This window comes from Quercus lobata, chromosome 4, assembly GCF_001633185.2.
Source record: "Quercus lobata isolate SW786 chromosome 4, ValleyOak3.0 Primary Assembly, whole genome shotgun sequence".
Lineage (NCBI taxonomy): Eukaryota > Viridiplantae > Streptophyta > Magnoliopsida > Fagales > Fagaceae > Quercus > Quercus lobata.
Window position 1 is genome coordinate 59,775,426 of NC_044907.1, and position 24,757 is coordinate 59,800,182.

Below are 24,757 nucleotides of genomic sequence, written 5' to 3' on the forward strand. Positions count from 1 at the left end.
ACATAAACACCAGAACAAATTGATCTGACACACTTTTAAACTTACAAGAAACCAAAAATCTTCCCACTGCTTCCTCCATTTTATTCACTACCCGAGTGTCCCACATCACTAACACTCCTCCTAAAGCTCCACAAGAACCTAAGTAAGACCAGTCAACATGTTGGCCATCCCACAAGCTACAAATTACCGTTCTGTTAATCAACCCCATTTTGGTTTCTTGAAGACAAACCACATCTAGCCCCTATTTCCTAATCAAATTTCTAACCCTAAGCCTCTTATCCTGCTCATTCAACCCTCTAACGTTCCAAGAAATAATCTTCACACTCATTGATAAGGCACAATAGCCCGCTCAATACTTGCACTCCTTACTTTATTTGGATCATATTCAATATTCAAAGATGACAACAAATTTTTCAACTCCCGCTAGCCTTTTTGGCCTGACTTAACCATTTTCGTCTAATCACCCACCATTAAGTTTCTGTTTATATTTTTCTCTGGCCTCTATAGCTAATAACAATCCTGTAATTTGCTCCTTAAAACCTTCCAATGAAGTGTCCACAAATTTCTTGAAAGCCTTTATCCTATTGGTTACCCATTGTGATAGCTGACAATTATCCCCACTCTCCTTACACCCAATCTCCTTCACATGACTAGACACCAACTCCAAAAGACCTTCAGTGGCCAAAGGTACCACAACTAATGGCTCATCACCTCTCTCAAAAAACCTCAACCTTTCATCAAATTCCCAATTCTCATTCTTTGACCCAGGAACCACATACGAAGATTCTACTAGCCCCTCACCCTCATTTGCCCAACTACCCCTCTGCCTTTCATTAGTAATAGAAGCATTACTTAGTACACACTCTCCCTCTAAGCTTAAGCAGACTGACATACAATCTGGAGACTGATATAGTGACAATGGAAGCACTATTTGCCCTCCATCACGCAATTGTAGTATCCAGTCTTTGGAATTACCCCAAGACTTATCCAAATCTTCGACCAATTCCCTAATAGTTGGACCAAGTAGATAAGTTGCCTCAAAATCAGAATCACTATTAGTAATAGCTGATCCTTCTGAACCCACAAAATCCTCATCTTGATGCCTCTTGAGAAGTCAAAGACACCAACGCCGATTCTATCGGGTCAATAAAGGTCATTACCGGTTCCGAAATCGTGGCCGAGGACACCACCGGCACCAACCTCGGCCCACTCGGAGCACTAATCGCTGATAGTGGTTCATGGGAGGCTTAGGCCACCACCGATGCTCCTGTCGGCACAATGGGTGGCTAAGTGAGTGGCATCGGGCTATGCTGTCGACACAATCAGCCCTCTCCCTAACCAACGTCCCTCACCACCACCCACGGTTGCCTAGGGAAAACTTTCGGCTTGAGTTTTAGAAACTACAACCTGTGTGCAAGAATTGTCACTCAGAAGCTCCGCAATATTCTTCACGATACCATCCTTAACCTTTTCTTTGATGAAAGGCTGCTGAACAGGCTTCAACCTTGCTTGCATTAGAGCTTTGGTAGCTTCCACATGGGACCTGGCAGCACTAAATTTTGGGATCTACTTAGACCTGTACGGGACAAAATTCAAACCACCCAATGCATATTGAGAAGGTTCCAATATTTTTCTTAATTCAATTCCAAAAGTTCTCCATCCTTGTTGTAATTTTCTGACAGGAATAATGACAGTACGTCGCAACCCACCTACCTTAAACTCTATCCCTGATAAGTACTGCCCAAACGAGTTGGACCCCATTGCAAAGTGTAGGTAGTATCACCTTCCCTGAATGTGAAAAATTGCTTAGGATTAACCTCAACCATGGTGTGTTCCAGATTCCGCATTATCCAAAGAGCTGCACTCTTGCCCATGAAAACCGATTGCATGTAGTATTTTCCCCGTTCAAAAATCTTAAGGGAGAAAAAATTCCCTCCTTCCTCAACCACCAACTGAAACAACTTAGATTCAATAAAGAAACTTCGAAATCCACCCATACTGATCCTAGGAGATGTATCTAAAATAGGATTTCTGGCTAATTCGAGATAGCCGAGCCTCCAAAGAACCTTTTTCTTTAAAGTCCAAGGTTAGTGTTGCATGTTCCTTACCCTCTAAATTCTCACTATAGAGAATAGCTCAAAACATTCTGCCTACTAAATGTAGGTTACAAGAGTTGGGACAAGAACTTGATGCCAAATGCCCTTTATGCAAATGTGGGGAGGAATCTAGTTTGCATAAGAATGCGTAGTGGTGAAAGCTTTGTGGTTTGGGGGAAGATGGAGCTTATAAATCGGCTACTGGCCTACTGTGTCAATCTTGCAACTAGTGCATGGGGTTGTCGAGCCATCTACTGCTCTGATTCCAAATGAGATCCCTGCAGTTCAGTTCCAGACCATGAAAGCAATTATTTGGGAACAAATTTGGAGCATCAGTAACAAAGTTATGTTTCAGCAGGCTGAAGTCAATATCAATGTCATGCTAGCCGTGATAGACAAGAAATTTCAGGAGCATATTGTAATTTCAGATCAACAGAAGACGGGTAAATAACTCAGTGGCAAGCACCTCCCTTGGCTCTTTCACAATTAATTGTGATGCTGTAGTAAGAAGAGATTGTGGGGGATATGTAGTTGCTGCTGGCACTAAACTGGAAGTCAAAACCTCAGTAAATTTAGCTGAGGCAAAGACCACAAGATGGGCAATGTCAATGGCTCAATTGCTGAAGTTAAGAAAGCTAAAAGGGGAGAGAGACTCAAAGATATGCTTTGATGCACTCTGCAAAGCCACAACCAGGGAATATGATCATATAGAACCATGGGAACTGCGAATTGTGCTAGAGGATGTTCTGGAAATGGCAAAAGAGATGGACCAAGTAAAATTCAGATGGGCAAGAAGAGAGGCTAATGAAGCTGCCCATGTTTTAGCAAACCAGGGTTTGGTTAATAACTAGAATGGTTTTGTTGATGTACTGTGACTACTGTCTTTACCTGATCAGTTTCTGCATGTGATCAGGAAGGGTGCTACTGAATGTGATGTTGCCTCGTTATATAATTGAATCTTGTTTCTTTGTCAATATATATACAAATAAATTTTAATATCCATCACTGGAAACTGAGAAATGAAAACACTTATCCCATCTACTATCATATCTTATCTGGGAAGACAAACTATGATCCAAAATCAATCAGCGTCCAAATATATACCCAAAGGTCCCAAACATCCATGTCTGCACCCACCCAAAGTCAAAGATTACTTGTTGAAAATATATACATACTCTTCAACCCAAATCGTGGAGACATCAAACTAGGCTAGGTCCAAGAATTTCTTGGAAAAGCTAACGATCTATCACAAGAATGGGGTAACATCCCAGCAAAAATTGGTTGAGATCTAAATAGCAAACATCAGGTGCAACATCGCAATGAATTAATTATCAAACAATATCTCATTAGACAAACAATGCAAAATTTATATACATATATATATATATATATATATAATCTTATTTTTGATATATGAGTAACTAATTCATGCTTCGGACTCAGCCTTAGCTTCCTCAACTTAGCATCCAATCTAGAACCCATGAACTTTCTCCGATGAACTGCTGGCAACCCAACTTGAATAAGGAAAATTTCGAAGGACTAGACCTCCACCTCCACCTCCACCAGCTGAAACCAAAGTCAAGCTGTGCTTATGATGGTTGTGCTGCAGAAGAGGACAAGGTGGGAAAGCCATAGAATCTGACAAGGGCGGATTAGTAGAAATGGGTTTTGTAATGGATTTTAAATTGGGGCAGGGATGAGGAAATTTTAGATAAAGTTTGAGAGAGGTGGAGGTGAATGAAATGGAGAAAGGGACAAAAATTAATTTGGTTTGAGGGTTTGAACTTTGACAGAAGAAAGAGGGAGAAACCAGGAATTTTTTATGTGGAACTTACCTGTCTCAAATTCTGTCTAAAACTGCCCCATGAGCTTTGAAATTTCCTTTCATGATTCACCCAAACAAGGAATTTTATTTGATACGAACTTAAATTCTGTCCGGTATCCAAATTCTGCTTACAAATCTCCTCTACCCAATTACTCCATTATTAATTCTCTCATAATTCTTTAAAACAATTTTTACACATTCAGTTCCACAACACAAAAAACACAGCAAAACAAGCAGCATATGTGCTACAGACCTCTATTAAACCACAGGTTCCATCATTCCCTTAAGAGTAGAAATTGCCAAGAATTCATGGAATTCCTCTACCAGACCTATTATTCAAAGAATCAAAGGGCACCAACCTAAACAGACTCTGATTCAGCTCATCTCTCTCTGCACCACCACTGCTTTGCTTTATAATCTTACACTCAAAATTCTTGTTAGTTCTTATCAGAAAGTAGTCAACATTCTTCCAACTTTAATCAACATGTCCCTCCTAGGAAGTGCTATGACCATAGTCCACCAAAACCTTTCTAATTTTTCGGTAGAGATAGATGAAATGAAGTCTGTCTTTTATATTGAACTGGTGCATGGGAATGGATATTCCATAGGGTATAGTTTGAAGTCAGATTTTTTGCTTTTCCTTCTTTAAGAGCAGAAAATACTTGGAGAAAACCAAAAGAGAACCTCCCACTTTAGAGTGATGAAAGTTAAATTTTTCTACAAGATTGTTAAAGAGTGAATATCAGAAGAAAACACGCATAGTACCTTTTTTTCCCTGTAAGTAGAAAACATACATAGTACTTCCAACAGCGTAGATGCCATCCTAATGAACAAGTAACTTATTCTAATTTCTAAGCCCTATATGACCATATCTCAAGAGAGTGGCTTGGAATTCTAAATTTATTTGGAAAATTGTAACTCTGAGGCATGTTGCTTAAGAAGGAGTGAAACAAACAATACTCAAGAGATCACAGAATCAAAATGTGAAAATCCTGCAAGTTAAGTCAATGGCAGTGGCTGATTACATGATGCACAATAAGATAAGAAGAACAAAATCTGATATACACTCGACTCCAATGGCAGAAACATTTATAAACAAACACACTCACCTGTAAACCAACCAGGAAGGGCTACCACAAATAGTTAATAACACAAAGAAGTTATCATTTAGTTGCTAAGACTTCAGCCTTTTAACCTAGCCATTCAAATTCCACTAATTATGGCAAAATTGCAAGAGCAAATAACTGAATAAGTAACCTTACTGCCTTTGAGGCTCAATTGCACAAGTCTTAAATGAGTTTCATTGACTGCTACTACTAACAACCAATCAGCAATTGCAATTTGAGTCTTATCAGAAATCAAAACAACAGCCAAAAGCGCTGTATGTAGCTCAACTAGCACTTCTTATTCGCTAAATTGCAAGGGTAAATAACTGAATAAATAACCTTACTGCCTTCAATACTTAAACGAGCATCATTGACTATCAAAACCAAAACAACAGCCAAGAGCCTTGTAGCTCAACTCAAATCCCCCCTACCCCAATTATCGAATAATCAACAAAAATAAATAAATAAAATCAACAAACAATTAATCGAAACGATTTCTTTTATATAAAAAAAAACAAGTAATTAAAAATAGAACCAAACAGTACAGGCTCCAAATTATTATTGGGGTCTATAACATGACACATAAAAAGGTTACAACATATGATGATGATTTGATCATAAAACAGCAGAAATGATCAAAACCAAAAAATAAAGACGAACCCAGATAATAAAAATCTCAGATCTTGTCAATATCTTCATCCTCAAACTCAACATAATCATCGCCAGCAGCTTCATCTTCCTCATCCAAGCCGCCAGCAATACCTTCGTTCAACCTAGTGGTCTCAGGCAATTCACCATAGGCTTTCAAGAGCCTAGCCTCATCAGGCATGTACTTGAGGATAACATCGGCCTTGTCGTCCTGGTAATCCCTGAGACCAACGAGGATGATGTCCCCAGCAGCGATCCAAACCTTCTTGTGCATCTTACCTCGGATGTGGCAGAGGCGCTTGGAACCGTCGATGCACATGGCCTCACATCGACCGTTGCCTAACATGCGGAGCACTTGGGCGTATTCTTGTCCGTCTTCCTTGAACACCAGCTCGCGCTTCTCGTCATCTGCCTCGTTCTTTCCTCTCTTCCTGTTCTTTCCTCCCTTTCCCTTGTTCTTCGGCATACCTTTTCTTCTTCTTCTTCTTCTTTGCTTCTTCTTGTTGTTGTTGGTGTTGTGGTTGCGTTGGAATGAAGTTGATTTTACTAGTTGGGTTGCGTTGTGTTGTGTTGTGTGAGGTAAAGGAATTTGAGGCTGCTTGCTTTTTGTCGACTGCCGGTTTTACCCTTGCTTCTCTGCCTGCCTGCCTGCCTGCCTGTCTTCGACTATGACTGCGGTTTTATTTATAAAATCTCGCCCAAATTTATATATTTTAATTTTTTTTATGAGAATATATTTTAATTTGTTACTTTTTAATAAATTAAATTCTGAAATTTTAAAATAATAAGTCAAGTGTTTTATAATATTTTCACAACAAATTATAGGTGTTAAGTTGTTATTTGTTTCTAAAAACAAAAAAATTATTAAATCTACCACTTAAATTACTTTTCTGTTAACTCATAATAGTCACTTACAATTTGTTGTGAAAGTATTATAAAAATGATATATATATATATATATAGAGAGAGAGAGAGAGAGATATATATGTAACATTTTTCTTTTAGAATATAAGAAATAAAATTCTATAATTTCAAAAGTAATTACAATGTGCTAATTTTTAGAAAAAAAAATGTATCAAATGTTTGTGATATATATTTAATTAGAGAGTGTGAGATATGTTTAATTAGAGAGTGTATTTTAATTTTTAAGAAAAATGTTTCTCCTAACATTTTTTTTTTGTTTTAAATTTTGTTGAATTACAATTTTAACCCAAATTTTTTTTTTTATGAATAAAGATTATCTAATTAGATTAGGCGTATTTTTAAAAAATTTTGAAATCATCTCAATTTAGATTTTAATTTGATTTTTTTTTTCTAAACTTTGACTTTTAATATATATATATATATTTATAATTTTCGAATTAAAAATAAATAAATAAACTATGACTTTCAAAAACGTTACAAATATTTTCTCTTATTTCTCTCTCTCTCTCTCTTTTAATCATTCCATTTAAAAAGGGTTGATTTTAGAGTTTAATATAGGTTTATAGTTTGATTTTTAATTTTGTAAAATCTTAAGATTTAATTTGTTATTCTTGAAAATATCAAATTTGGGTTTTTTTTTTTTTTTTTTAGATTTTAAAGTTTATTTATTATATTTATAATATATAAACTTAAGTGATTTTTTTTTTTTTTGGGGGTAAAAAGACGGGATTTATTTATTAAATAAGAGTATATCAGTTTTTTCCTAGAGCCAACTTGGATGGTTAGATACAAAAGTGAGAGAATTTCAAACGAAGGTTTCCTTTATTTTATTTTATTTTTTTTTTTTTTTGACTTTGCTGGAAGGTTACGTGCTATTGGCGATGATGTACAGGTGTAGGGTTCAAAAAGGTTGCCAAAAAAAAAAAAAAGAACGCTAGTAGATTGTTGGACAAAAATGAAAAATGGTCTTTCCTTGACTTGTCAAAAGCTTTTAAGCGCTGCGTCAGGACATTGATTGCTGGGTGTATCAGCACCTACCAGTGATCAAACTCGTTTTAGAGACACACAAATTCATATCTTGCTTAGGTGTTTTTAACTTTTAAAATTGATTATTATTATTTTTTTTTTTTTTAAGAAATTGATTGTAACATCTTGTATTTCTTTAAAATTGACGAAAATTATAAGATTAAAAAAAGTTGTGATCTATTAGAGTATAGACTAATATTGCTTATGTGAAATATGTATTCCTAATTTCTAACAAAGATTATCATATCCCCCAAAAAAATAAAAAATAAAACTTCCACAAGCTAACGTTCAGTTTTATCCTATTTTGCTTTTCCCTGATGTATACGAGAATTTGGATTCCTATTTCCAACTCTCCCAGAGATTGACAATTGATTTCCAAATTTACGTCATGAAATCTCAAAAAAAATTATTCCCTCTAATGAATAAAGAGAAGTTGCAAGTTGCAAGCACAACACTACACTTTACCCTCCCACTATACTTTTATCAAATATTCTTTCCTTTCATTTAATATTTCTCTATCGACAAGAAAGATCCTCATCCTATTTCTGAACTCCTCACTTGCATAAATTGATTCTGGTACCTCAAAAATCGACAGAGATATACACTATTGCTTGCTCTTCAATCTAGATAGAAGACATAAATTGAGGTGAAAATATCACATTATCTCAAACAGTTCTACAATGAAAGAAACATTGATGCTGCTACCTACTCAAACCCATTTACATTTTTTCCCCTTCTGAGCACAAGTAGGTCCTGAACAAAAGGAATATTACTAATCATCATTCAACCTCAGTGCTAACCAAAGTATCTAGTGCATTGTGCCTGAAGTTAAGAGAAAAAGGGCAAGGGAGAAACAAAACAAAGGTTAGAGCCACCAACTAGAGCAGCAAATTAGCAATGTTCCGGAAAAATGGAATGGAAGAGGAGTCAGTGCCTGATGGTAAGCTCAGCTCTGAGATGGAGGACGCCGTTTATGAAGTAAAGACTATCCTCAGCCATGAAGGAAGTCCATGGTATAGCAAATAAGTTTCGGTAGCCAACTGCCTTGCCTCCAGTGAATGTGTAGTTACCTTTGTATTTGCTAACAAACTCCTCCGTTGGCTTCGATCTTGCTGCAAATTCATAGTCCACTGCAAAAGTCACTGAACCCTTCTCCTGCATCCCCAAAAACAGCCCAAAACAGTGGAATGAGCTCTGCTGGTCCATATTGCAATGTGCTGACAGGAAGAATCCTTGGCCACCCAAATGGAATGCCTGAGAATACACACGTCCAGAGGGGAACAAATTTGCACACTCCTCACGCTTTAGGTCCAGGTACACCACACACTGCTGCCGGGGAAGTTCAAATTCTACCACCTTAACAGGGCGATATTTGTAGGCCCGCTCCACAAAGCGACGATTCAAGGTGGCGGACTCCTCTGCAGCTAAAACGCGTTGCCGGTGTGGGGCCTCAGCCTTGAAAAAGAGGGCCTCAAGCACAAGCTTGGATGCAATCTCATGATCAAAGTCATTACAGGTTAAGACCTTTTTAAGCTTCCGGCAGGTCATGTAAGGGAACCGAATGAAGCGTGCAAGGCGTGCACCTAGGACTTCCCGCCGCTCCTCCAGTTTTGAGTACTGAGCCCTAGCCCATTTCAACACAAAATCATATACAGCATCCTCAGATGGCACCTGGAGATCGTCACTGGACAATATTGCCTCTACTCCAGCAAGAGGCAAGGCCATCACCTCTTCTTGGAACCTGGAAAAAGTGCCGAAACCCAAACATGAGTTGCCTCCCAGAAGGCAAATCGCATTTTATTTAAAACAATGATTAAGAAAACAACGACAAGAACAATAGCAGTAATTCATTAAGAAATAACAAAAAAAACTGGTTTGACAACAATTGTGCTCATTTAATCATGATGCCATCGACACATTGTTCATGCCTGTTTTACCAAGCTCAAAAATATAGGTGTAAAGAAATTGCTAGGTCAACATATAAAATGCTTGGAGAAGTTTATGCCTTTATGGGATAGCCACAAACAACAAATCTTGGAATTTTGTTCATGGAAAGATGAAGTGTAATGACACTAACTGACTAAATAGAAAATAAGAGTGAAATCACATGATGGGTTAATAAAAGAAAAACAGATGAAAAAGATGTTTGGAACTTATTTAATATGTTTGGAACTTCTTTAATAGGTCTTACTAACATTATTCTTCATTTGATAAAACTCATTCACCATAATCATAATAAATAATTCAATGATAAAGGTGAAGAAGAAAACGACTAACATGACAGCAGTATCATATTCTGAAGTAAGACAAAAAATAATACAAATTTACTAACGTGACAGCAATATCATATTCTGAAGTAAGACAAAAAAAATACAAATCTTACGCCAACACCAAAGAAAATTGCTAAGCACAAAAGGCATATATATGCAAGGGTATGATCCAGTTTTAATTGTTCATATCAACCAAACCCCCCACCCCCCAAAACAAAAACAAAAAAGGGCAATATAAGAAAGAGAAGACATGGAAAAGTAATGAAGATCCAGTCATATAGTGCAAGTAAATTGGAACTTACTTAGTGATGTCCTTATAGCGGCTAGCAAGGTACTGCTTCGCTGTGTCAGTCAATGGTTGGACAGCATCAGCCATTAAGACACTTGAAGGAAGCTCCAGATAGAGCAAAGCAGACTCAGGCGTCATGGGCATAGTGCGCAACAGTCGGCTACAGTACCTCATGCATGAAGCAACCTCAAACTTGTCAGCAGCCATCAGAACATCCAGCAAAGCGGGAGCAGTAGTAACAGACACAGTATTACTGTACATAAAATTTAGGAGCTCCATGAGAGCAGCTTCCTCTGTGCAACGGGAAAAGAAGCATGATTGTAATTTGACTTTGACATGCACAACAATAAGTTAATAGTTTTCACAAAGGTAAAGGATAATAGTAAAAAATGGGAAGCTTATGATATATATATATATATATATTTTTTTTTTATACCAGAGGCATTGATGCGTAGGGTTACATGTCGCTGCTCTGACTCCCTCATCCCATTTGAGAATAACTACAATAAATAAGAAGGAAATTAAAAGACCATCTAACAACTATCACAGGTAAACATATGTAAAACACCTTATAGTAACCTTATAGAAGAATGGACTTTTGGCTGCCAAAATAGGAGAGCTGATATGCAATGTTTTAACTCTCACAACTGTAGAACAATCCATGCTCCAGTTTGAATCATTGCTATTTGCAGCTTCATCACCTACAAAAATAAGAAGCCCGATTAAACACATACACCACCACAAAAAAAGTTAAAAAAAATGAACTTAGTGGAAGAACAATATTCTATAGCTGCAAGAAGAACAACATTTTATACATGTCAGTCCTCTTTGCCTCTTCCTTCTAGTTAATGTTCAGATGATATTAAATTTGCTGAGTTGCTGAAGTTCTAATTAGATAGGTCACACTTTTTTTTAGTGGTAAGTTACTTTTTTTATAAGAAAACTACTACACTCTTTTTTAGTGGTAAGTTACACGTGCACCTTATGGGTCTTGAACCCACTACTTCCCTCTCAACCTAGAACTTATAAGGGGAGGAGGTGCGAGTTGACATACAGCTCATTGGCCTAAATTTTGAAGGACTAAGATCAAGCAAAACATTTTAGTGAATTCAGATAAAATATATTTTAAATTAAAAAAAAAAAAACAAAAGATTAAGATGGAAGGACCATATAAAATTGTTTCAAACCTGAAGGTGATTCTTCAATCATTGCAACTGCTTCCTCATCAGGATTTTCACAGCCCCCACAATCGTCCATATCGGGCTGGTTACCGTTCAAAATTTGCTCCTCAGCACACGAAGTGAGATCCACAACTGCAAAAAAACATTAAATATTAATTAACATGAATAGGGCAAGACATCACATCACAAACATAAACATAGACGCCAATCACAATGAAATAAACAAAAAGTACAAGCATGCATGCTAATAGACAGACCCACCAATCAAAATTCAGGATTCCAGTCTACCAATGACAGAAAACTGTTATGAAGCAGCTATTACTACCAATGTAGTCAAAGGCAAAAGGCAACTTTAAGGTGCCAAGACCTTGCATTGCTCAAGGCATGAGACGTCAAAAAGGTGCACACACAAGGGAAACAAAGCGCCGCATTCTAAGTATAGTTTTTATACATATAATGAACTTCAATCGTAAATACATCTAAAGTTTTTCTTTTGATAAGTTCCAGCACAATAAAATTAAATGTATATGTCACTAAAACAAATATACGGCAATAGCACTTTTTAGTTGCAGAGAAACTGAATGACACCAAAAGAACATAATCATGGTTCCTAGATAATGAGAGGTCAACTCTCAAGTATTTCCAGCACAATCATATGGCTCAAAAAGCCAACTTTCTCATCTTCACAGGAATCCTACAACAAAAGATATAGGGAAACAATTATCTCGTACCTTTTTGACCCCTCATTACTGCAATTCCCTAAGAAACAAAAGAGTTGAAATCAAAAACCCCCAACAATTGGGATTAAGACTTGGTTGAGTCACTGTTATCCATCTACTCCTCAAATATTAATTTCAACAAAAAATGGCCCACATGGTTGCATTGAATGTGATGGGGAAAGAAAAGCATTAATTTTTCTTTGATTTCTTATCAGTTGAGTTGAGTTTTTCTTCATCTCTAATTAAACATGGTCTTCATTTCCCATAAACAACACAACAATGACTGACCAACTGACTCGCTATCTAAACATCTTTTCTTATGCTCAACTTTATCCCACGCCAAGAGACCTAGTCAATCAAATAAAGATTTTATTTTATAACCTCATTGAAGCTTTAAAATAACATTTTACGCTCTCTTTTTTTTTTTTGCTTTACCTTTTCCTTGATTTTCTCATAACGTACATATATCACAAGAAAATAAAAAAGAAAAGCTTAAGCTTCATGACTGCCAATAACTAAGAGTTCATTTTTTCCCTACATTTCCCATGAACTAAACAGAACCTTGGAAAATTGAATTAAAATCTCTTAGCTTCATAACAATATCTAAGACTTCATTTTCATTTATTTTCCCCAACTTCCTCACAAACCAAACAGAACTTCTCATCAAGCAGATAAACACCTAGGTAATAAAACAACCTTTTAAGCAAACAAACAGACTCTTAGAACTAACTCAAAGTTTAACCTAATCCAAATTCTAATTTCCCAATTTCCTCCCAAAAACACCAACCATTCAACTCTGAAATATCTTCACAGAAACCAAACAGAAACTTGATGAGTTACTCTTAACCGTCTACTCCTCAAATATTAATCTTAACCAGAGACAGTCCACATGGGTTGCATTGAAAGTGATGGTAAAAACACATTAAATTTCTCTTCAATTTCATATTATCTTTAGAATTATAAGAATACATTCACCACCTGAGTTGAGTATTTTTCATCTCCACCAAAACACGTTCTTCGTTTCTAAGAACCAAAACAACATTGACCTATGGACTGACCGACCAACTTGATATCTAGGATTTTTTCTAATGCTCAACTTTCTTCAACACCACGAGAACTACTCAATCAAATGAAGACTTTTTTACTTTTATAACATCATATAAGCTTTAAAACAAGATCTTGCACCTTTATCCTCTTTTTTTTTCTCTCTTTTTTTTTTTTTTTTTTTTTTTTTTTTTTTTTTTTTTTTTTTAAATTTAACTTGTTACTAGATTTTCCCATTAAGTTAGCAACTACAAAATTTCTCGTAAACCAAACAGGACCCTTGAAAATCGGATTAAAATCTTTTAGCTTTATAACAACATCAAACACTTCATTTTCATTTATTTTCCCAAACTTTCTCACAAACCAAACAGAACTTCTCCTCACCCAGACCAATACCTAGCTAATCAAACAATCTTTTAAGCAAACAAATAAATACTCATAGAACTAACTTGAACTTTAGTCTAAACTCTGAAACACAGTTTTTCCCTAATTTCATCAAAACTTTCTCCGCAACCAAACAGAAAAACTCAAAAAAAAAAAAAAAAAACTGTTACCAGTATCTTTCTTGATATCCTCACGCCTCCGCTTCCGATGGCGAGCCCAATCGGCGATACTGTTACAGATACTTGTACAACCTTCGTTATCGGCGCGGTTCTCGAGCGGGTCGCCCATAATCTCGATCCGGAGCTGCCGGTCCGAGAAGTTACTATCGTTGAAAGCGAACGCGAAATCGGCATCTGTAGAAGCCGATACACTACCTCTGGTGAACTCCGATTCCATCCCCGTTCTCGGGTCAAACAGATCCGTACCCGTATCCAAGTTCCTCATCCCCCCCTCTCTCCCTCTGACCAAGAACAAACAACAAAGAGAAAAAGAGAGCGTGTTGTGTTGTTAGTAATGAAGAGACTGGATGACTCTCGTGTTTTTATTTTTATTTTTATTTTTTTGAGAACTAGTGGTAAGTTAAGTTAAGTTACATTCTGTTCAGAAAGGAAAGGGATTGGCGTGTTTAAGTATTTATGTATATAAATATGTATTTTACTTGGATTTCAATTTAGTGAGGTAACCAAAAACAGAAATATCTTGTATATCCATCTTGCTTGAAAAGGAATGGTTATCTTTTTTTTCTTTTTCTTTTTTGTCTTTAACCAAAAAGAAATCTTCTTTTTATGGTTGAAGACTTCAAGTTTCGTATAAGTATTCACTCCTATTTAACTACAAATTACTACTTTAATACGCCTTCTTTCTTTTAGTTGTTTTGAATAAGGATTTCTACAAAACTAGCCGGTTGTTAACAACTGAAAAATGACATGATTTTTGTTATTTTAAGGAAAAACAAAATGATGGGATTAACCAAATAATTAAAGACATTTAGTTTTTTTTTTCCCCTTCTAGAATAAAATAATTATAATAACCAAAAAAAAAAAAGAACATTCCATTTTCAATGTCTCTATATTAGAAACACTAGAAAGTCATCTATTATTAAAATCACTAGAAAGTTTTTATGTTTAAAATGTCAACTTTTCACTAAAATGGTGAGGGTAAGGGTTAGAGTTTAAGTTTTCAGGAGGGAACTTTACACACGTATATACTTATATTAGGTTAGAGTAGAAATTCTATCTTGTAAAAAAAAAAAAAAAAACCTAAAGTGGTAAATAATAAGTTCTTCCTAAATTCTAATCTAAAATCGATGCGAAGCCGGCCTCTAAAACCATTCTAACCCCATGATTTTACATGAGGCTACGTGTTTGGCCCAGCTAACGCTCCTGGCCACACATTATCCACTCTTGTGCCTATAGACATGCTGATAACAAATTATATAAACTTCTTGTTCCCCATTAAGAGAAAAATACTTTTAATTATTTTTAACCTGATTAATTTACGAATTTCAGTTATCTTAACTGATAAATGTTATAATCGTTGAAAAGAAAATATCTATGGATATCCCTAAATTATGTATACTTCTGTATTCTATTATTCATCATGAGGAAAATAATTTTAATATTTTCTACTTTCTAAATTTACAGGTTCTAGTTAGTCCAACATATAAAACTTATAATCATTCACGGCCACACATTGACCACACTTGTGCCTATAGACATGCCGAGAAAAAAATTGTATAATCTTTTGCATCTTGTTCCCCATTAGGAGAAAAAAAAAATACTTTTAATTATTTTTAACCTAATTAATTTACGGATTTCAGTTATCTCAAATGATTGATAAATTTTATAATCAGTTGAAAAAAGAGATATGTGGATATCATGAAATTATGTACACTTTTGTATTCTAAAATACTTTTAATATTTTTAATTTTTTAAATTAATGAGTTCCAGTCATCTCAATTGATAAAATTTATAATCATTAAAAAGAAAGATTTGTAATTCAAATCTCGTTTACACAAAAAATTAATTGGTGTCTTAATCTAATAATAAAGAGTAATCGTTATAAAACAAATGTCATAAGTTTAATTCTATGTGTCTATAATTCATCAAAAAATTCTATGTATCTATAAAAAAAATTACATAATAGAACTATTTTTCTAAAGGTTTTTCTTTCCTGTTAATTATACTCTTTTTTTTTTATCAGTGTGAATTATACTTTATGAGACCAAAACAAAAGTCAAGAGAACTAGCAAAAGTCTGAAGGAAGCAACACGGCATTAAGTTCCTGCATTACTTAGTCATGTAGAATACATGATAAATCTTTGCTTTTAGCGAGTATTTTACTTTCTAAAATCTCATACCTTTCAGGACGCTAAAACAACCTGACAAAACACGGTTTTGACTGGGCATTCGAAGAAGAATAGATGGTAAGGTTTTTTGATTAGTTGGCGCCTAACTTAGTCAGTTTATTAGCAAACTAGTTCACCTTGTGGACGCCCCAAAAAAATGATAAAAGGCTTGTTGTGACTTTTATTGTTTGGTTTATCACACATTGGGTCATTGTTGACTTAACCTTTTGAATGTACGTGTTTTTTGGATTAGGTGTGTGTGTCTTTTTTTTTTTTTTTTTTTAAGAAGTCATCACCAACAATTAGTTTTGTATTAGTCATCACCAACAATTAGTTTTGTATTAGGTCATATCATAACTCTAACTCTTAATCTCTGAAGGTTTTCAATTAGCTCGTGTATCAAAGTTGAGGTTAGAATTTTCTAGTTTACAAGTTTTATAGACTTCTTAGCAACCACAGCAGTCAATGGAAAATTTTTATCTATTTTGCACACACACACACACACAAAAAAACTTCTATTTTACATACCCATTTTTACAAAACACCCACATCAATTTATTTATTCTATATATTTATTCAATAGAATATTCATTCTTTTACAATTTTTTATTATTTCCTCACTACCCCTCTCTCTCACACACCCACCATCAACCCACCCAGCCACCATCATCACCCACCCAACCACCATCATCAAGGAAAGCCAAATACCCGAAACCCCATTCAACCCAAAGAAAAGCCAAATCAGCCCCATTCAACCCAAAACCCACTGATCAAACAACGAGAAACAAAGGAAAGCGATTAGCGACCAGAGAGACTTTAGCGAGAGATTGGAGTGATCAGAGATCGGCGATCAGTGGTAGTGGATATATTAAATGGCAACGAGAGATCAATGGCAATGGTGATTAGCGATCGGTGGAAGATAGAGGAAGATTATGAGATGAGAGAAAGAGAGAGCTGAGAGGGTTAATGGTTTTGGCATTCTGATTTGATCAAATGAGAAAAAGAGAGAGTGAGGTGAGAGTGAGAGGCACCAAAGATAAGGAGAGAGAAAAAAATACAAAAATATTAAATGCAAAGCTACAGTAACCATGCATATATACACAATTACTGTAACACTTTTGTATATATGCACAATTTTGCAAGCACTGATGTGGGTATTTTTTTGAGTAAAATGTGTAAAATTAACCACTTTTTATATTTTTCACAATTTTGCACTCTTTGATGCCGTTGTTCTAACAGTGGGTCATAAGCTTCACTTGCTCTAACCAATTTAACGTAAAGTGTTGGGATCAAGTTAAGGTAACCACCGTGAATCCGATGTTCCATGCCTACACCAAGCACATCAAGTTGGACTTTCATTTGCTCGTAAAATGTTTGCTGTTGGTACCCATACGACCTCTTATGGTGCTTCTCACTCTCAAGTTGCAAACAATTTCAACAGTGTATTCTCCAAAGACTTCTTTCATGCATTACAGGTCAAGCTTGAGTCCTATTCCTACCTTCACTGCCCTTCAGCTTGAGGGGAAGTCAAAAGGAAAGCTCTTAACTTTTCCCTTGTCAGCCATATATTTCACATGGACAATAAGTCTTGGTTTAGGAACGAAATTGCATCCCGAATATTGTGAAGATTATGCCTTTAAGTCTTTGGAATGGAATTACTATATAAGCGACTCCGAATCATATGTAATCCCACTATCATTTGCCATGTTTGTAACTCTACCTGGACGTCCATATAAGCATGTTTCATCATTTGCTAAAACCTAGACCAATAATTTCTTCAGAATACTACCACATTCAGGTTATTAGACATCATGTTGGAGTTTAAATCCAACAAAAAGTTTATTATGTGCATGCCAATTTTCAGTGAGACCTTTTGCAAACGGGTTAAACTTCAAGGAGTTCAGTCAATTTGAAATATCTCCTTTCAGTCTCAATTCCTTATCTCATTCTGCAAGTAGACACTAGCCAGTCATTGAAAGGGCTTTCATCATATTACTAAGTTGGTAAAGACATGGCTTGGATCAAGATTTCTCTCAAGACATCATATTGCACATCATATTACACGTATGTTAGGGAAGGTGAGTGCATATGGAGGACACCTAGGTTAGGCCCCAATGCTGAAATTCACAAAGTATTTACCAGCATACTGCACTGATCTCTGAATATTTAGAACACATCACCAACTGTAAAGTACTATTCCAACACGACCTCACAGCAAAAGTTAATGAGTAGCTGGTTGGATCAAGATGTCTCTCAAAACATCAGATTGCACATCATCATATTACACACATATTAGGTGCATGCATATGGAGGAAATCTACATTAGGCCAAAACCAGCAAGCAGAAATTCACAAAGTATTTCCCAGCATACCACACTGATCTAATTATTTAGAACTCATCCCAAAATGTTAAGTACTGCTTCAAAAAGACACATGGAATAACACAGCAAAAGTCTGAGTAGCTACAAACCAGCTGATTGCTGTAATCCGTACATGCATTGTTTTAAGTTAGATGCCAGATAATAAAGCTCACAATATCTTTCTTGCTTATTGATAGGTACCAATGAGAGGATACAAAGCACATCATTACTACCGATGACAACTTATTGACCATCATGGCCCAAATAACTCGATCTTAGCCAGGGGGCCAGTTCATTTGTCGTCCCCCAAGGAGGTGGATGTGAATGTGATAAACCGATTGACCTGCAATTTATTTTTGAGAAAATAATTAACTGAATTCTTGGAAAATTGGAAATCAATAAATAAATAAAAAAATGTTTTGATTAATTTCAAGCAATGACAATGGTGAAAGAACACCAACATCCACTTGGCCCATCATTAATCACAATCCTGAAGCCATCATCCAGACCCTCCTGCTTGGCAACAACCTTGGCAGTATAGAGAAGGCGGCCAAGAATCTCACAGTGCCTCTCCTCAGCCTGGTAAACAAAGGCCCATTCATAAAAATAGAACAATGTCAAAATAAGCAAGATAAGCATTAGTAAGACCTACCTATATATTTCTCAAATACTACGTGAATATATACAGGGGCAAAGATTGGGTCCACCAGTGCACCGGACCTGTTAGGATGATGACACGTCGCCAAACATGGACACGTCACATCCTAACAAGTCCAATGCATAGGAGCACTAGATCTGAGCCAAGTCCTATATACAGACCATAGAGCAATCAAGATCACCTTAATGGGCAAGGAAATACCAAATGCTCAACCAAAACCATACTAGTTAAAGGTAAGACTCCAGTTTTCATTATATCCATGGCATATCCCTACCTGGAATGCTGCAAAATTCCAATTATATAAATTCCAAGTGGAAAAAAGGCTTTAATGGATATTTTTGAGCCTACTTATTAAAATGGAAAGGTGCTAGCAAGGAGAAGCTAAAGGTTGACAAATAGTGAATTCAGGCAAATTTCTAAAATTCTAAAGGCATCCGTTTCTACAACTCTACCCTGTCTTCTAATAGAATTTTTCTTCTACAAATGATATTTACCAATCTATTCAAATTCCACAACTTGTTTATCTTCCTGATTTTGACACTTTATAATAATACAACTTTTGCAGACATAAAAAATCAAAACTAAAAAAATCCTAGGATATTGGTTTATAGCCATTTATGTGTCATTTATTGGAAATTGGAGTCCTTGATGACTTTCATGGCTACCATTTATGATTCAGAAATTAGGGAGATTGGAGAGGATAAGATGTTCTGAAACCGGATAAGAAAAAGGGCTTCAAGGTAGGTGTTTATTACCAACTTTTGGACTCTGATACTGATACTGCTACTACTAATCATCTTTTCCCTTGGAAAATAATTTGAAAGATCCTTGTGAGAGTAGCTTTCTTTGTATGGGTAATATTTTGACTATTGACAACTTAAGGAAGAGAAAGTTAAAGATCATTTTTTTGATAGGTAAGAAAAAATATTATTGAAAATGGATTAGCAAGAAAAATACATAGGGTTCATGATAGTGAACAAAGTGTAAAAAGAAAGCAAAAAGTAACAAACAGTCGCTAAGCTATTCTAAGAAACAAAAGAAAATCCATAAGTGCAGGACAATTTGAGAGACCCTAATACCAAGACCAATCAAAGAGGGTCCATTAGCATAAATCTAACAACTGAGCCAGAGATTTCCTAGTATCCTCAAAAGAATGCCGATTCCATTCAGTCTACATTAAACAGCCTGGAACCAAATATGTACAAATGTAATGGTGAATCTATTGACCACCTTTTGCTACATTGCCCATTGTTTCAGATTTTCGGTTTGTTTGGAGTTTTCAGAATGATGCCAAAATCTGTAGTTGAGCTTCTAGCTTTCAGGCAAAGTCACTTTGGTCGTCATCAAAATGGTCACATTTGGACGATTATCCCATATTGTTTGATATGGTGCATTTTGAGGAAAATGAATAGCAGAAGTTTTGAAGATACCAAGCATTCTATGTCTAATCTCAAGTTATTCTTTTTCCGAACTTTATTGGATTGGATAATTGCCTTTAGGAATCTTTCTTTCTTTTCTATTGTTGATATATTAGATTTATGCAATTTTAGATATATACATTTTTATTACTTATTTTTAAAAATAAAAAAAAAGTGTCATTTACAATAATGATATTGATCATATAAAAATATCCATTATTAAGCAGTGATACATTCAGAAGAACATTAACTCCTAATTATACCAGTTTTAAGTAGGAAAAATGTCCTAGGAACTATAGATGATAACAAAAGTCCCATATTAGTCAGTGCCTCCAATGACCAATTTTGGATTGCATGGAAATTAACCAGTAGGTCCAGTACCAATAAATGGTGCAACTTTAAACAGTAAAATATTTCATCTTCCGAGCTATTATTTTGCTCTTTCAGTCCTGCTTTAAGCAATTTATAGAAGGGTGAAAAAAAAAAAAGAACTAGCTGATTGAAGTAAATTCCCCCAACATCTGAAACCAACATAGCCTTACAATATCAAATTGCATAAAAAAGTAGTCACCAAAAGTGTTCACACTCCTCATGAAACCGCTGTAACCACTTACCCAACAAGGTTTCGTTAAATGTGATAATCTTCCTCTTTCTTAGCCCCCCATATTTAAGTGGAGAACATATTGTATCCCAATCTACCAGATGAAATTTAAATTCCCCACCTCCCCCACCCCACTAAAAGTTCAATTGAAACTTCTCCATTCTATTAGTAATATGGGTAAGGATAATCAACAGAGAGAAAAATAATAGGAAGACTAAATAGCTTTGTTAGGAAGACCATATAGCATGCTCTTGAGTAGTGTAATGTGACCCCCATTGGAAAAATATATCATTTTCCACCCAGCCAGTGTTTCTCCATCCTTTCAACCACATTCCATGCCAAATTCATAAGAGGGCATCAAAAAGTGAATTCACATAAGAGGTCAAAAAAAATCACAAAAAAAAATGGTGTCATATGCAAACAATGGGTGAGACACTAACAAAGCATCAAATTATCCTCTATCTGCTCTGAACGCCTCCAAATAACTACGCTCCACAACTCTTGAAGCATACTGCTAAGTACCTCCATAACAAAAATGAACGTCAAAGGAGACAAAGGATTGTCTTGTCTGCCAATGAGCTCTAGCGCAACTGTCACTTCCTCCACTTGCAAGTGCTAGGTGTAGAGTGAGGTCATGGGTTCAAGACCCACCAAGTGTGTTCGTGTGTAACTTACAAGTAAAAATAAATAAATAAGATAAAGAATTATCTTGCCTCAACCCCCTAGATCTAGAAGTATAAGAAATGGACTTCAAAACCACACCCACAGAAGGTCATCCATCTCATTATTTTCCAAAATGGAACTTTTGCCCTTCAAGTCTAATCTTGAGTCATCACATGCCTCAACAATTCATTGCACCTTGCCCTTTATTTGCTTCATTTTCTGGAGGCCCGACTTTCCCCCAATAAACCTTTCAACCAAATAATCCAGAGCATTTACATGTGAGTTCTTTTTTTTTTTTTAATTAGTTATTTAGTTGTGAGATAAATGGAACATAGAAAGGGGGATTTTTTTTTTCCCATTGTGATTTCCCCACCTCATAATTTGGCTCATGAAAAACTCCTTGATATTTTAAATGAAGTCCTTTCCTTATATGTAAAAACTTTCACTGCTAAACCAAATCAAGTGAATCAACTGCTTCCACCTCTAATGTGACACACCTCGTTGCCACCAAAGAGGCCTCCATTGGAAATTGAGCACCAATTCTCATGAAGAAAATGGATTCAAACCACAGAAACCAAATCTTCCCATCCTTTTCTGTCCCTCCCTTCCAACATGCACACCACAGGCCTTTGAGAGACACTGTGAAACTCCCCTAGTTCTAGATTCATGCCATTCTTATTCCCACAGCAGGACGACTAAATAGCCCAATACCCATCCCGAAATTTTTTTTCCATTGACAAACTATACCCATCCTAAAAATGTCTACAGGACAATTCATTTGTCAGATGCTTCTTCACTTTATTACTCCGAGTCACATCCACTTTGCACCCTCCAAGCCTGTCCCTACTACCCTATAACCTGGTTTGAATATACCTCACATATATTAAAGAGGTCCATTCCCCTACCTTCACAACGGAATCCAAATGTTTTGGATCAGATTCTTAGTAACACACAAACTCCCTTGGTATTTCAAGGAGGTTTCTAATATTATAGAAAAGAGACTACATCGTGAAAATAAACACTAAGTAGCCTAAAGAATTACAATGGGATAATATCTACATATGAGTTGAGTATATAAAGGTGTGAATAGAGTTACTATCAGTAAGACTTGATACAAAAGAACACTCATAAAGAGAACTAATGAAGAATGCTTGTATTTGAGAAGACGTGCACTCCAAATCATCAAAAATACGCCGATTTCGGGAGAAGGTTGTGGGAGCTTGGGATATATCGGTTGGTTAGGGAGGGGTGGGGGTGGATTCTGATGTAGGTCAATAGGAGGAGGTGATGGAAGTTAAGGGATGGGAGCCAATGCAGTTGAGGGATCATCAATTGCATCATTCCCAGAATTTTGCAATTGCCAGTTTTAAAAAGGATTTATTGGTAAAGTGACTAGTTTTTTTTTTTTTTTTTCTTTTTTCTTTTTGACGTTTGAACCAAACTACAAATTTTGAGACAACCAAAATGGAAACATCGACTACAAATGTGTGTGTGTGTGTGAGAGAGAGATATAGAGAGATAGAGAAAGTACCTTAGATAGTCCGCTCAACCCATCCTTAACTTTAGGAATAATTAATATATGTGTGGGAGCTTGGGGAGATATGTCTCTAAAAGCAAGGACCTGCCAGGAATAGAGAGAATATGGGAAAGATTAATTGATATTTCCATACTGCCAGTGCCATAATACCAAGAAATATATATATACATATATATAGATATCATAAAGAGAGAGAGATAGTTGTTTAAACTCTAGGTGTAAGCATGTTTCATTAACCCATCCTTTAAGCAATAATAAGAATGCAGGCATTCAGAAAAAGTAATCTTCAAATCAAAAGATCTGAAAACTGTTGAATGCCGGTGATGACATAGAACCTGACCAATGCCAGGGCAGTGTATCAGGTAATCTAGTAGTGGGGATTGAACCCAGGACCGCTAGGAGTAGAAGGCACCTTGACAGGTTTTGAAACAAATTTCTTTAATTCAGAAGCAATTTTTTTTTTTTTTTTAAAAATTTGTTCTAGACTAGTTATGTAGAATGTGAAGAATCCAATGTGTATGAATGAAAGAAAGACTTCGACTTAGACTTAGTTTAGTAGTACCTCATCATCCTCAAAAACCACCTTAGATGGAATTTCCTTACTAATGATTTTGTCAAATCTGCAAATTAAAGATCCCCATATCAATATTATGTTATAAAATAAAAATAAAAATAAAAATAAAATTCAGATCAAACAATATTGAGTCCCAAAACCCACTACAATCAAGAACAATAATAGAAACATGAATTTTTTTATTGCCCTAATAATAATAGATCAATCCCCTTACACCAGTATCTAAACAAAAACGTAAGAAAAAAAAAATCAGAATAATATTGTATTTGTATTATGTTCACGGCAGGAAAATAATAAAAATATATACAATACATGGTAGGAGAATCAGAAGGAACAGCTGCAAGAGCGGCTTCTTTCTCTGAAGCCATTGGATCTGAAGACAAATGAGAGTTTAAGACACCAATCCGACTGACCCTAATTCTTTCCTTTTTTATATCTATACTATTACTTTCTTTCATTCATCACCATCACAATTTACAATACCCTTCTCTCTCAAATTTCTCTCTTTTTACGCTACCCAACCCAACTATCGGGAATGGAGACTACTGGGTATGGGCGTATGGCATTGGTACCCACCCAAAAATCTTAGCCGTATATTACTTTAATTGTTTCAATCCTGACCCTCTTTTTTTATTTTTTTATTTATTTATTTATTTATTTATTCTTTGGTTGGGAGGTATTTTAGTATTGACAAGGTAGGTCTTGTGTAAGAATTGGTTTTTGTTTTATTTTATTTTTTCTTGATTTTGGGTTAATTTGTTTGGGTATTTTGTGTGATATGTTTGCTAGTTTCATGTGATGATTTGAGAACAAATATCCAAGCACTGAAATTATAAGTCAAAACTAGATGTCCTCCAAAATCTTCTTAAAATTAACATTATGTATGATTAAGCATACATAAATATTCACCATTTGAAACTCTTTTTCATGCATGATTAAACATTCTGTAATGTCATTCTTTTCTATTAGGATGATAATCATGCCTAGGAGTGTTGATTTGCCTACTTTGACTGGTGTGTCTGCATGTTATTATTGTGGTGTGTAATGCAGAGTCTCACTCTATCAATTACAAGTTTAGAGTTTTTGGG

General features: G+C 35.6%; 3 protein-coding genes across 3 annotated transcripts; all 3 read right to left on the reverse strand.

Moving 5' to 3' along the window:
- Positions 1-5,549: 5,549 nt before the first annotated feature.
- Positions 5,550-6,307, reverse strand: LOC115987579 (eukaryotic translation initiation factor 1A). Its single transcript, XM_031111159.1, has one exon. It carries the CDS (start codon positions 6,139-6,141, stop codon positions 5,704-5,706), a length of 438 nt encoding a protein of 145 aa, XP_030967019.1. The 5' UTR covers positions 6,142-6,307; the 3' UTR covers positions 5,550-5,703.
- A 1,929-nt stretch (positions 6,308-8,236) lies between these two features.
- Positions 8,237-14,120, reverse strand: LOC115987575 (BTB/POZ domain-containing protein POB1-like). The gene is made up of 6 exons (XM_031111156.1): positions 13,683-14,120; positions 11,372-11,497; positions 10,764-10,885; positions 10,621-10,684; positions 10,198-10,477; positions 8,237-9,366 (listed from the first exon to the last, which is right to left on the reverse strand). The coding sequence occupies exons 1-6, from the start codon at positions 13,954-13,956 to the stop codon at positions 8,553-8,555; spliced, it is 1,680 nt and encodes a 559-aa protein (XP_030967016.1). The 5' UTR covers positions 13,957-14,120; the 3' UTR covers positions 8,237-8,552.
- Positions 14,121-18,206: 4,086 nt separating this feature from the next.
- On the reverse strand, positions 18,207-24,284 carry LOC115986831 (14 kDa zinc-binding protein). Its single transcript, XM_031110165.1, has 5 exons — positions 23,982-24,284; positions 23,658-23,715; positions 23,090-23,179; positions 18,680-18,797; positions 18,207-18,561 (listed from the first exon to the last, which is right to left on the reverse strand). The coding sequence occupies exons 1-5, from the start codon at positions 24,125-24,127 to the stop codon at positions 18,494-18,496; spliced, it is 480 nt and encodes a 159-aa protein (XP_030966025.1). The 5' UTR covers positions 24,128-24,284; the 3' UTR covers positions 18,207-18,493.
- Between the last annotated feature and the right edge of the window lie 473 nt (positions 24,285-24,757).